The 13,967-nt window shown below is 33.7% G+C and overlaps 1 protein-coding gene across 3 annotated transcripts in view; it reads right to left on the bottom strand.

The window, feature by feature from the left end:
• LOC138322977 (small G protein signaling modulator 3 homolog) overlaps window positions 1-13,967 on the bottom strand; it is a 43,074-nt gene that overhangs the window by 6,304 nt on the left and 22,803 nt on the right. Inside the window, exons 16-20 of one of the 3 annotated variants that reach the window (XM_069267260.1) lie at window positions 10,654-10,724; window positions 10,428-10,476; window positions 9,799-9,884; window positions 9,311-9,433; window positions 357-825 (exon numbers count right to left, since the gene is read on the bottom strand). In XM_069267260.1, coding sequence (XP_069123361.1) covers window positions 690-825; window positions 9,311-9,433; window positions 9,799-9,884; window positions 10,428-10,476; window positions 10,654-10,724 — 465 coding nt within the window. In that variant the 3' untranslated portion in view covers window positions 357-689. Of the gene's footprint in view, window positions 1-356; window positions 1,477-9,310; window positions 9,434-9,798; window positions 9,885-10,427; window positions 10,477-10,653; window positions 10,725-13,967 lie in introns of those variants that run through there. The other 2 variants (XM_069267257.1, XM_069267258.1) reach the window with 2 other exon arrangements.

The raw sequence follows: 13,967 nt of genomic DNA, 5'->3' as shown, positions 1-13,967 counted from the left end.
CTATAGATCTTGAACATAACTGTTTAATTAAATTTAAGTATGTTCATCCAATGTAAATAATAGTCATTAATACAACATGACAGATTATTATCTTAGCAAAGAGTAACTGCATTATGCATTGTGTAGTTTTACTTCAAAATAAAAGTAATATCATAAACAGATATTGATAACAATACAACTGTATCATCAATCAAAATAATATCATAGATTTATAACATAAATGTATAAAATTAACAACATATTCCAAATACCAAATTCAACCACATGTAAATAAGAGTACAAATATACGAAATATATCATGGATTTCAAACTTGACAAAAATACAAGAGCGTGCCATTCAACATGAAATAAAAATAGACAAAAATACAAGAGCGTGCCATTCAACATGAAATAAAAATAGACTGGATTTCAATAACAAAATATTTTTTTTCCATTTCGTTCTCAAACATTTTGCTTCACAAACTTGATTTTCCTTGAAGTAAAATAGTTAAAATTTACACATTATTTTCAAACACAAAAATACTTATTCAAAGTCACCTTAAAAAATAACTCGGCGAAAAATTACAAAAAACAAAATTGTGTACGATAGCAACATGCAGTTTCGCTGTCTTTCTTTTAATGTGGTTGACTATTTCATGACAAACTTGATATTTTCACACAGATATGTGAACACAATGTAGCAGTTATTTTTAGATGTTCCAGCTAAACAAATGATGTTTTAACAGCATGTCGCGCACACTGTCTTTCAGATAACGATCACTACGTAATTTCCTAGCCGGCAATTCCCGCTCCATGGACAACTTGAACGAAAGCTGTGCTAACACTCTGTCAAATCAGAAAACAACACTGAATATGATAATGTTTTCTTTACATCTAAAGCCAAGGCTCTTCAAAATGTAGACAAAAAAAGTTATTATCAGTGCCATCATAAAAACAAATTTGTTAAATCTTTAATAAAAATATATTTGTGAAACACTCTGAAGCCTTGCTAGTACCAGCATGCATCAAACTAATGCAGAAAATACAATAATTTATTAGGATTTTTACATTTAATACTCTTTGTGCATTTCCCAAAGCCAACAGCAGTGAAGCATTAACGAGAGCTCTTTTTTGCATAAAAATACTGGGTAAACAAATGGACATGATTTTGGATATACAACAGTACATCAGCAAATGTGCAAATTATGCAAACTCTAGAGGAAAAAAAACCTTTCTCGGAATATAAACGTAGAAAAGGAAAATAATACAAAACGTTATAAATTTTAAAACTACGACGACATTATTTTAATAGTTAATAATTCTATTATCTAGGACCGGAAATTGAAACCTTAGTTTGACAATTCCCAGCTAAAGAGGTGATGTTTGACAAGAATATCAGACACAGATTCAGTGATGTCCCGCACAGGTTTTGGTGTCACCTTCTTGTCATCCAGTTCCCAATCCATGTTTAGGTTGAAAGCATACCTTGCTAGAATTCTGCAGTAAAAATAAACCCAATTTTGTTAAAAACAACCAACTATAACCTTTATTCAACTGAATATTTGCACTTTATGCTTCAACAAAGGTTGATTCTGTTTTCAGATACAGATAAACCGCATGCATGTGATTGTTTTATTTTATCAACACAATACACGTTTAAATGTTTAAATGGTTTTTTTCCCCAAAACATACAGGTGATCATTGCAAACCAGTACATAGGTGTGCTTTCCACAAGATCCAGGTACAGTGTATTGTGAGTAAAGTATGTATTAGTTTGTTTAGTTAAAGGTTAATTTAGTGGGTCAAGTTGCAATGTTAAATCTACATAAGCTTTTTTTCCGAATTTTACATCAGGTCGCAGCATGAGAATGTATGTCCCCGTCAGTGTAAATTGCGATATTTTTTTATGTCTTAGCATACACAATTATATCATGTAATATGAAATGTATATACACATCTAAAATAGTCACACAAATATATTAAAATGGTTTTTTTAATGAAATGAAGAACTGGCAATCATTGTTGATTATGCCAATATCATATATTCATATCTAACTCCTGTAGCAGGTAAGTCACGTTAAATTCATCACTGATCTTTTAATCTGAACACGGGTTAATGGTACACATTATACCTTTGGCATTAAGTAATGTTCCTACTTAAAATCTTATTGTCGAACTATGTGAGGATTTCAAAATGGTAATTAATTATGTAGTCCTCTGAAGAACAACGAATATTGCACAAGATAAATCTCTCAAACAGATTGTATTATGTTGGTATCATGAGAATTGATATAGAAAGGAAACCTGCAGGAATTTATTTAATGGAAACTTCATGTAAACAGCTGTTTAATGAATAATTAGATGGAAAGTATATTGTGGAGTTGGTGTTCTCATTTACAGCACAAATTCATTACAGATGGGTTAGGAATGGTAGCAATTCAAGCCAAATCACTTGTTGCATCAACTTCAAAAAATATCTGGCCTGGGGATATTTACTCACAGAGTTCTGCCTCATATGTTTCACTTTTGACACTCCAGTCTTGTACAAACAACAACAGGTTATATATAACCAACAAACTACTTTAATACTTTAGCACTATTTCTTTTATCATATCTATAATGAAAATGATGAGCTTTCTGCATAATCTATTGGTGTGCTTTAATGATTAGCAGTCAAAAAACAAAGTCTGGCATCTTTAATATGTTACTTGTGCTCGGTTTGGATTGATGAATGTGGCATGCTTACACTGTAACAATGTGTGATACCAACGTCAGAAAACTGCTCCCGCTAATCCATTCCCTCCGCTGACACTTGGCACCGATTCCACAAAAAATGGTCTTCCTATTGCGCTGTAATGACCTCCGGCGTCAATCAGTATCACATCGTATGTAAAGCCCAACAAAATGCCAATTATAAAATGTCATACTTATATTTCTTTCCCTTCAAACAACTTCTTCCTATCAAAATATTGTAGCGTAGTACAGAATCTGACAGGGAGGAATATTTTTTGGGCTTTAGCATGCATTCTATGTTGGCACAAAGCCTGCTTACAAGCTGAACACTAGTAATTAGGAATCACGAAGCAGGTACCTCCTGACATTAGGATGTGCAAAGATGAGGATTCTTCAATTCAATACGACAGAAAATTTTCAACACAATCTAGTAATTCATCCATCTAATGCTAGGATGAAATTAAGAACTAACATGTAGAAATGTCAGGTGCAGACCTATTTTTACTTGTGTACATGTCAGATTCCGAGATATAAGAGAGTCGTCCTTTCAATCTATAGTTTGACTGCTAGTATTCTGATATACGCATTTACATCCGAAAAGAGAATTGATAAATTGGATTCGATTTTTAACAGATAATAAGAACATCCAAGACAACTTGATTTGAGTGAAATAAGATCAGTTTTTCATGTTTGTTTACAATATCAATATACTCATGATAACAAATGTTTGATATAAGTATGACTGAACTTCTTATTCATTTCTCATCCCGTATGTAATTTAAGCAAGAAGCGTAACAGACTTGACACCAATTTCGCACACCCAAAATACTTTAGTTTAATTATCTTATCACATAAAATGGACTATGACAATGTTATGAATGGAATATGAAATCTGACCAATTTCAAATTCATTGCCCCACCATGACTTGTGTCTGAATCGCACAACACCTTGCGACAGCCTGCGTAAATATGTTGACAGCTGTGCCTGACTGTAAGAAAATGTCATGTCACCTATCTATAAGCATCTACAAGTCTCCCTTGACTCCTATGTACTCTGACACCATCCTAATTTCACATAGATGAAATCAGGCAGTTTTAATGCATTTGAATCAGATGTGGTATTCCTCCAATAAATTTTAGCGCGTTGATAAGTGGCATTTTCTGACTACCGACATGGGTTGTGTGACAATTATCCGTCACCTTGGGATGCTTTAAGACAGTAAATGTCAGAGAAACCGGAAGACTCGGCATTCTCAAGCTTTTTCTTAGTGTGTGAAAGGCACTAACAATACAAACTCTAACAGATCTAGAGCACTGCCGTCAAACACAATGAAACCTTTGACAAAAATTATCATAAAATATATTTTAAAAAGTTGTTATGTAAATAAGTTACATGATAGTGTCCTATTTTAGCTTTTTGTTACTACTCCTTCCATTTCATATTATAACAGTACACTTCAATCTTATCAAAGTAATCTTGTAATATCTCATTTTGTAGGAGTTTTAAAGAATTTCAATCTGTCTCACCAATCTTGGTGTATTCTTATATCAGCGTTTTCATCATTATTGTCGAGTCATTATGACACTTCCTATTTTTAAATAAAATCATCGCTATATTTTTTAATTTTAATCCAGCAAGTTAAGCTTTTTTGTGATGGAGAAAGAAAAAACAAAAATTTGTCATTTTAATATCACATTTCTGACAAAATATTAAAAACAGCAGCTGTATATACAAATAATCAGCAAAATTGCAAAACATTTTTATATCTGATTATATGTAGAAGAAAAAAACCACCCACACATTACTAATTATGATTAATAATAATAATTCTATCGTGTTGTGTTTCTAGCAAGCATTCTGTGTTGTTATGATAAATAAGAGTGTAAATGCCGACTGCAATGTCCTTGACATTGTTGATGTGGATGTTGTAGAGGTCATGTCAAATACGACTTAATCACTTTGCCAAGCACTAATACCACAGGATAAGCGTAACATACACGTCAGCCCGGGACATTAGGATGTGAAGGATGATTAGAATGTTGCATTGCCACTAGTGACTTCTCCAGCCAAACCCTACAAACCCGACGTTGCACCTCTTTGGCCATGCAAATTCACTCCTTAGCAACATAAATACCCAGTGACAGCTAGCACTCGTATAATTATTTAGCATTTCTGCTGAATTATTCCACAATTACACTGAGCAATATGTGTATTTTTGACAAATTACTGGCTGAATTGTATTAAGATTAACACACTTTATACTAGAAAGAGCTTATTATGCTGGAAGAGTAAAAATCAATGTCAACTTTGAAGTAATGCTTTGACAAAACAGTACTAAGATATCAGTTAACAGGCTCTAAATCTCTAACTTGTTTAGATATTTCAACACTGTTAAAGCATGTAGATAACATCTTACACATACGACAAACAATATTCAAATACTGGTGAGTATATAGAGCTTCTTCACACAAAATGCCCAAAACAGTTTGAAGTGACTTTCCCAAACAAGTATTCAACAGGTTGCCTAGACAGTAACAAGTTTCACACATTCCTATTCAACAACAAGTTCACCAAAACAACAAATATCTATATGTATCCAAGTAAAAGTATTCTCGCAACTCGGACAGGGAATTCTCACATGATACCCAGTGCTAGATTTTTCTATCTCGTCCGATCTGTCTGGTACCTTTACGCGATTTTTGGCGGAATTTTACGCCATTCATGTAACAGTCCGCGCATGTGACGTCATATTCTCGAATCGATGACGTCATACGCATCAGACAATCAATATTATTAGAAATATGTACATTTAGCATTTACCATGAATTGTTTTATTGTTATTTTTAATTATTAAAACAGTATGTACCGATTGATCAGCTTTTTTCTTTGATATAACCGAACTATAGTTTTATGCGGAGTGACTAAATTCGAAGCGCAGGTGAAATGGTTAATCAGCTTTGAACAAGGAGGCCAAAGACGGGATAATTTTACCCTGAATGCGTTTATAGATGGTTTTATTTTATCTTAGAGGCGCGATAAAAAAAATCTATTACCTTTAAGTGATCAAGATTGGGTTATCTCAGTCTCGGGCTTAGATTTTGTAACATCCCAACCTCAGCTACCGCCTCGGTTGGGATTATATTAGAAAATCTTAGCCCTCGACCGAGATAACCCGATCTCGATCACTTACAGGTAAAGGATTTTATTATTCACATCTAATCACAAGATATGTAACTTTTGAATATACCTATTCAACACTGTCACCAACACTTAATTACCTAGTTTTGATATAAGCGTTGATAACATTCTTTTTCAATAGCATGTGCATCAGTTACCAATATATGCAGCTATTTTTTCACTAGAATTCACTTCCTAGTTACCTTGATAAGAATAAATTAACAATAGATTACCAAACAATAAGCTGTACCCTGTACTCAACAGTTACTGTAGTCAAGTATGGGTTATAAATTGACAGGCGACAAATTTTAAGAACAGGTATTAAAAGACTTCAATGTCAATTTTCAGGCTAACAACTACTTCTCACCAGTATTCAGTTACTTTATGGTGAACCCATACATCAAACTTTAGCAGCGTTATTCAACAATCGATTATCTAACAAAACAGGTACTTCAAGTGATGATTGATGCAATTCAGGTGTTAGGACAAATGTCTTTGATTTAATGGGTTCAAGGTAGAAACCTTAATTAACTGATATGGAAAATTTCTTTTTTAAAAACCAAGAGATTGGATACGCTTAGGAAAATGTAGAGCCATATAAAAATCCAAATATCTGATCACCTGTAATATGTTTTTAATGAAAACAGTATAACACTTATAACAAAAATCCAATCACTCACTCCCTACGTGAAGATCATATAACCAAATAGCAAAGAGTGCCAAGAGATAGCACAGCAGAGAAAAAAAGCTGTAACTGTGAACTTTGATCAAGGTCATCAACACTCTCTATTGCAAAGGGAAAGCAGGCTTATTTTACAAAGAGTGGGTCTGACCATGATTGATAATAAATGTCAGGCAAGAACCTTGAAGGAGAAATCTTCAGAAGTGCATCTTCTATATAATCATGTTATGTTTCTCACCGAACAAATTTTGTACCAATAACAGATAAGAAACAGGTTTATAAAACTCATCATTTCGTGTGTTGTAGTTATAAAAGACATAAATCAGTCATTTGGTGTGTATCTCAGTGTAGGAAAGTTAAGCTCTGTACATTCCTAGCAAACCTTCAATCTGAACACTTTACCTTTTCTAAATCAAAGAAGACTGTTTATCAAAGCCAAGAGATGATCCTCACTTTGGTCTGCATTGATCACACAAATATCAAGTCTTTTTTGTCTCATATCTATTAAGTGTTCTTAACCACCAATGCCTTATCACCAAAGCGTTTTAACTGTCAGTACTTGTCAACATCACAGAGATTCTGAAATAGCTCCAATTTAGTATTTTTGATAGCAAACAAAGAATTAAGGATAAGATGTGGAAAAACATATGTCACATAAAATTTTTGGTTTTGTAAAAGTGTGTGTACTAATTTCAACAAATAAGATATTTTCCAATTTTGACTGACCACACGCCCCGATATAGACAGCCATCTTGAATTAAAACTCAATGATTTGATGCTATCATATCCTAACTCATAATGCTTGATTGTATGCAATCTATACAGTTTTAATGAAACTAACATCTGGATATGATTTCTGCCAGTAATTTGATAGCAGCAAGTAACTACGAAATAAAATATTTTAGATGTATGTATATTGTTCATTTGAGTTGTATGAAACAAAATACCATGTGATCAAAAACACAAATATTTGATACTTGCAAGTTACTAGCGTATATAATCAAAACGATGAAAATATATTAGTTGATAAGTTGATTAATCTTAGATAGTTAATTGAAAAAATGAAATAAACATGGTTTAAATTTAATCTAGCATAATGCTAGTGTGATGGTGCTTAAAAACCACAGAGTAGGTAATCTCTTCCTCTTAAATAACACAAGATACTCCCAGAATCTAATTAATAATATTAACAAACATCATACCTAGTACAGTGCAGTTTTCATCACATTCTTAAACATTAGTTTAGGCTAAAAAAAGAAAATAATTAATTAGAGTTAGTTAAAAAGCGAGCATGCCCCATCCTCTCGAAGCCCTGTGTGTTAACTGTGTTAGTTCTGACTGCAGGCTGCCAGCCTGTTAATACGAGCACCAAACCTACATCAAACAAAGTACGCTGATTCCACCTAACATAGCACATACAGGTGTCAATAAAGTAACAGGTCTGTAATTCACATCACATGAGAGTGGCATCTCACTCCAACACCTACTGCACATTCTTCACCACATGAAAGAATGCTATAAAAATCCTAACAAATGAGTAAATATCACGTAAATTCATAAAATTGGCAGCATTTCTTACATTTTGCTTCTGATGAAAATGATTAGGAAAGTCAAAAGATATTCAATTTTCATCCTTGCAAGTTTTCAAAAAATGTCATGCTAAGTTATTTGTTTCTGCTCATCTAAACATTATTCACATTCCAAAAGTATGGAAATGTTTATCAAATATTTCATCATAACAGAATGGTCTTGACCTTGACAAGTACACATAAAAAATATCACAGAATTTCGATAACTGCATTAGATTTTCTTTATGATTAATAATTTCATCACATACATTGATATGGATTTGAATCAAATATTTTAGACTAACACTTAATTCAGATCTTTTATTTAGTACTTCATAAACATTACTTTCTATTCAAAGAGTTTCATCCAATTCAATTCATGCTATGTGTGCTAAACTTATCCCATATGCTAGTCTTTAATAGAATCATTTTGAGGAAGGAAGTATTCCTTTGACTGTTCTTGGATAGAGATTACATCTACCTTTTAGCAGTGCCAGGTAGTTTATTAAAATAATTGTCATTCTATCCTAAAAGCCAAGCATTTTATCAACAAATTACCATACAACCTCTGAAACTACAGAGCAATTAAACCGATATGCAAAGTGGCAAAATGATACAAGCATGCTTATTTCTCTATACAGTAAAGCCTTGGTATAGTACAATTTTTGGTGGTAAAACAAATTCTATGAAAGAGACATTTATTTATTTTACTCAGAAACTCATTGTATTTGACTTTTGAGTTCAAAAATTCTAAACTAAATGCTTCCAATATATTGATAATTAACTTAGGTATTGGATTATATATTTTCTTAAAATGATTTCTATATACACACTTCCTGACAGAACAATTGGCAATATAACAAGGTTTAACTGTATATTGGTATATGAGCATACAACAAACAAAAAGCTGAACACATACATGCAATGCTGGCCAGAGCAGCCATTTATAGCTTGATAGAAAATTATGTCTTTAAAACTATTTCTGTCCTCCCTCCTCCCTCCCAATCATTAAATCCATGTTTAAATTAATTCTCTACAAATGAAGTGAAATATCTTTCCAAACTTGAGTGTCAAATGAATGCTCTGTCAACGTCATGATTCTACTGAAGACAAAATCTAACATGCAACTTTTGAATGCAAAGCAATATTACAAACATCTAGCCTACTTACCTGAGTTCACACTTGATTTGGACCCAACCTGGACTCCTCATGAAAGACCATGGGTGATACCACTTACTTATCACTTCCACACATGAACACAGCGTCTCTAACCACAGGTGCAATACTTGTTCACTGAAAATCAAAAAGGAACTCTGTTTAGAAACCATTAAAAAAGCATTGGAAGGTCAGATCAGAAGAAATTAAGAACCTCACCAAGCATCCATTGAATCATTTTAAGCATTTCCACTTAGCTATGATTTATATAATAAGAAATAGCCAATAATTCACCAAAAATGTACAGCTATACCATTTTGCAAAACACACTGAGGTGTCAAATCATAAGACAGTGAATCCATGAAATAGTGTCTAATGTTATAATGGAACATATGTGTAACTGTGATGTTAGATATTGTAATATTCATTCACAATAGTCATGGTTTGGTAAGTTAAAAGATTGTAATTAACTAAAATGTAAAGGTTAATGAAACTTTACTTACTTGAGCCCACAGCAAATCAGGGATCTGAACTTGACATCCATCTGTGCATGACAGGAGTCATGGGATATATTCACAGCCTGTACTGCCTGTAGAGGAACAAGACATCACAGTTTACGACATCTTTAACTCAATAAATCAACTAATTAATCAGCATAAGATTTCAATTTTTATTACATAAGACAATGTAATCAGCCATTTACAATATATAAATATTTCAGCACTACAATGTATGAAACAAGAAGCATACAAATTATTTTTAAATCATGGTACAAAAATGTTCTATGAAGTTATAAAGGCAAATAGTCAAGGATTTGGCATTATGTAAAAGAAGGGGTATACAGAAATAATGAAAAGCAAAATTTTGGTCCTCAAAGTATAGATTGTTTTTGTTTTTTTAAAGGTTTTAAGCCAGGGTCATGTAAGGACATACTAAGTTTGATGGAGGAAAACCAGAATATAGGAGAAACACTGCCAAGCAGTGGTCAGTAACTGGCAGTACATGGGATTCAAACAAGTGACCCAGAGGTGGAGGGCTTGTGGTAATATGTCGTGCCATCTTAACCACTCACCACTGCAGCCCCTTCCAGGTACAGAAGGGAGACAAATCATACAATTTATAAAGAACTCACCCTGTATAAAATTTCTTCTGGTGTCAACACTTTGCCATCCTGATCTAACCTGTCAACATCATAATATGATATTGATGAGCCATCAAATTATCATGTTTTATTACACAGTTACTCAGATTTTCATACTACTTTCTTTAGGAATCTATATCAATCAATATGTTTGTCTTTAAGAGCTTATGATAAACTAGAGAAACAAGTATGGTTCATGATAAAATTGTGTCCATACCTGTAGGTCTTACATAACACAAGTCTAGAGTAGACAGATTGGAAGTCCTTTTCAACCTCTCGTGTTGCTGCCTGAAAAACAAAAATATTGACTATAATATATATTGATTTATATAACTACTAGATCCATACTGATTATAAAGAGGTTTGTGTAGTAACCAGGTGCAACAATGTTGTTAAACTTTCTAAGTTATATTAGTTAGAACTAGGATCTAGTACTAGAACTACAACTTGCCTATTCTATCTGACATGTTGAACATGCAAGAGGATTGAGTGGCAACTGTACATGCATGAATTCAACAGAATAACAAACCACAGAAATTTTAAATGAATGTAATTCAACTAACAAACAAATCACTTAAACTATACAAGAGGCCCATGGGCCTTAACGGTCACCTGAGTTCAGGTACAGAATGAAACAAAGACATGCATATAAACACTATATATTTGTCCATCAGGCCCTTGAAGTCAGTCAGTGATTTTATAAACTTGACTTTTTAATCTATGAAGATTATTTGGTTACATAAAATCTGTGAATTCAGAAGAAAGATTTTTGAAACATTATCCATTTTGACCCCTTTTGGCCCCGCCACCCCTCTAGCCCCTGGGTGTCGGCCAGGACCTATTTGGATATGATGTTAAAATGCTATCTCAGGCTAATAATTCAAACCCAGATTGACTAATTTCCTATGAAAACTAAGCAAATAATGTTCCTAAATGTGTTTTTCCTATATAAACTATAGTATATTTGACCCCCTCCCCAGGGGAAAATCTGATATCCCAGGGCCATGAAATTCACAAATTTTTGTAAAGGGCCTTAAGACCTTCCAATCTATCAAAGAGTATCTGGTTCCATCAAATCTGTGAATTCAAAAAGAAGATTTTTGAAATTACCATTTTGACCCCTTTTGGCTACGCCCCTCTGGCCCCTGGGGGTCGGCCATGACCAATATGGATATGATGTTAAAATGCTATTTCAGACTAATAATTCTAACCCAGTTTGACTAATTTTCTATGAAAAATAGGCAAATAATGTTCATAAATGTGTATATCCAATATAAACTAAAGTAAACTTGACCCCCTCCCCAGAAGGGAAACATGAGACCCCAGGGTAATATATTATTCACAAATTTTGTAAAGGACTTTAAGACCTTTCCATCATTTTATTTTTAACCAGTTCCAGAATTTCAGAAGAAGATTTTTGAAGTTTTAGCTTATTTGACCCGTTTTGGCCCCGCCCCTAAGGCCCCTGGGGATCAGTCATGGAAAATTTGGTAATTAGATTCAATGGCCATCACATAGGGATAATTCTGACTACAATTGACTAATTTCCTATTATAATGACTAAATAATGCTCAAAAATGTGTTTTCCCTATATAAACTACAGTAAACTTAACTCCCTCCCCAGGGGGAAAGCTTAGACCCAAGGGTCATATAATTTACAATTTTCATAAAACACCTTAAGACCTGTCCATCTATGAAGAGTATTTGATTCTACTATTTCCAGTATTTAAGAAGAAGATTTTTAAAGTTTTAGCCTATTTGCCCCTTTTGGGCCCACCCTTCTGTCCCCAGGGGGTTGACCAGGACCAATATAGATATAATATTAAAATGCTATCTCGGGCTAATAATTCTAAACAAGTTTGACTCATTTCCAATGAAAATTGAGCAAAAAATGCTCATAAAGGTGCTTTCCCAATATAAACTATAGCAAACTTGACCCCCTCCCCAGGGGGAAACGTGAGACCCCAGGGTCATATAATTCAAAATTTTCATAAAACACCTCAAGACCTTTCCATCTATGAAGAGTATGTGATTCTATCATTTCCAGAATTTCAGAAGAAGATTTTTGAAGTTATAGCCTATTTGACACCTTTTGACCCCACCCCTAAGGCCCCTGGGGATCAGTCATGGATAATTAGTTAATAGGATTCAATGGCCATCTCATACTGATAATTCTGACAATATTTGACTCATTTCCTTTTACAAATGATCAAATAATACTCAAAAATGTGTTTTTCCTATATAAACTACAGTAAACTTAACCCCCTCCCCAGGGGGAAACCTGAGACCCCAGGGTCATATAATTCACAATTTTTGTAAAGGACCTTAGGACCTTTCTATCTATGAAGAGTATTTAATTCCATCACATCTGTGAGTGGAGAAGAAGATTTTTGAAATTTTAGTCAATTTTACCCCTTTTGGCCCCTCCCATAGCTCCCTGGGGGGTGGGGACCATATAATTCACAATTTTGATTGGCCTTATGCCTTAGAAGGTTTGTGCAAAATTTCATTGAAATTGCTTCAGCAGTTTTGGAGAATAAGTCGAAAATGTAAATTGTTTACGGACATATGACGGACGACAACGGACAAAAGGCGATTAGAATAGGTCACTTGAGACTTCGTCTCAGGTGACCTAAAAATGTTGAAGATATATACCACAGACCTTACAGCTTTAACATCACAGCATAACTAGAAACCATTTTGTAGACAATGGTCTTAATACATTAAAAGCCATGAGTATTAAAGATAAATATGAGTAATGAGTACCATTAAAGCGCTTGTAGATGTTTTCGGTTGAATAACTGAACAATTGCCTTCGGTATGAAAATATTGTAGAACATCACACAACTGATCATGTGACATACAAGGTCATTGGCATGAAGAAACCTCAGGTAGCCTTCCCAACACAACTACTTGTTATGTATCATTACATATACCCTATGATTTTTTTAGTAAGGAGAATGTTGAGCAGAAATTTAATACAAGATGCCTCTAAATGAAAATTTCTAATAACTGGATTAATGTTTGTCCTGGAGTAAGGTCATCCATATGTAATTACTAATAATTATGCGCATATTTCTTCCTTTTGCTGTGCATTGTATCAATATTGACTTTTATTTAATCACTCGCCTGTCTTGAAAGCTGTGTAATCCTGGGCATATTTTAGAAGGCAGCGTGCCCATAGGTAAACGGAAGTCAACATGAGAAACAGATGTAGCCGCTAGGTATGTGATTTGGATGACCTTAACTTTATTATACCAGGAATGTTGTGATGAAAGCAACATGGAACAGTAGGAGGGGCATTTCTCCCATAAATAACCCAGTTTAAACAGACTGTGATGTTAATACACTAACCGCATGCACCAGAAAGGTCAACTGACATGATACACGAATCAAAACACTTTTATTACATCATAAAATGCATGGTCTTCTGGTCCAATAACACACAGCACAAAGAGTAATTGTGGAAAAGATTCATCAACTTGAGTCTGCCACAAAGATCACTTTTATAGCAGTTATTGGCAGCTTAAT

This window comes from Argopecten irradians, chromosome 5 (assembly GCF_041381155.1).
Source record: "Argopecten irradians isolate NY chromosome 5, Ai_NY, whole genome shotgun sequence".
Taxonomy (NCBI): domain Eukaryota; kingdom Metazoa; phylum Mollusca; class Bivalvia; order Pectinida; family Pectinidae; genus Argopecten; species Argopecten irradians.
This window is presented reverse-complemented; position numbering and strand designations above follow the sequence as displayed.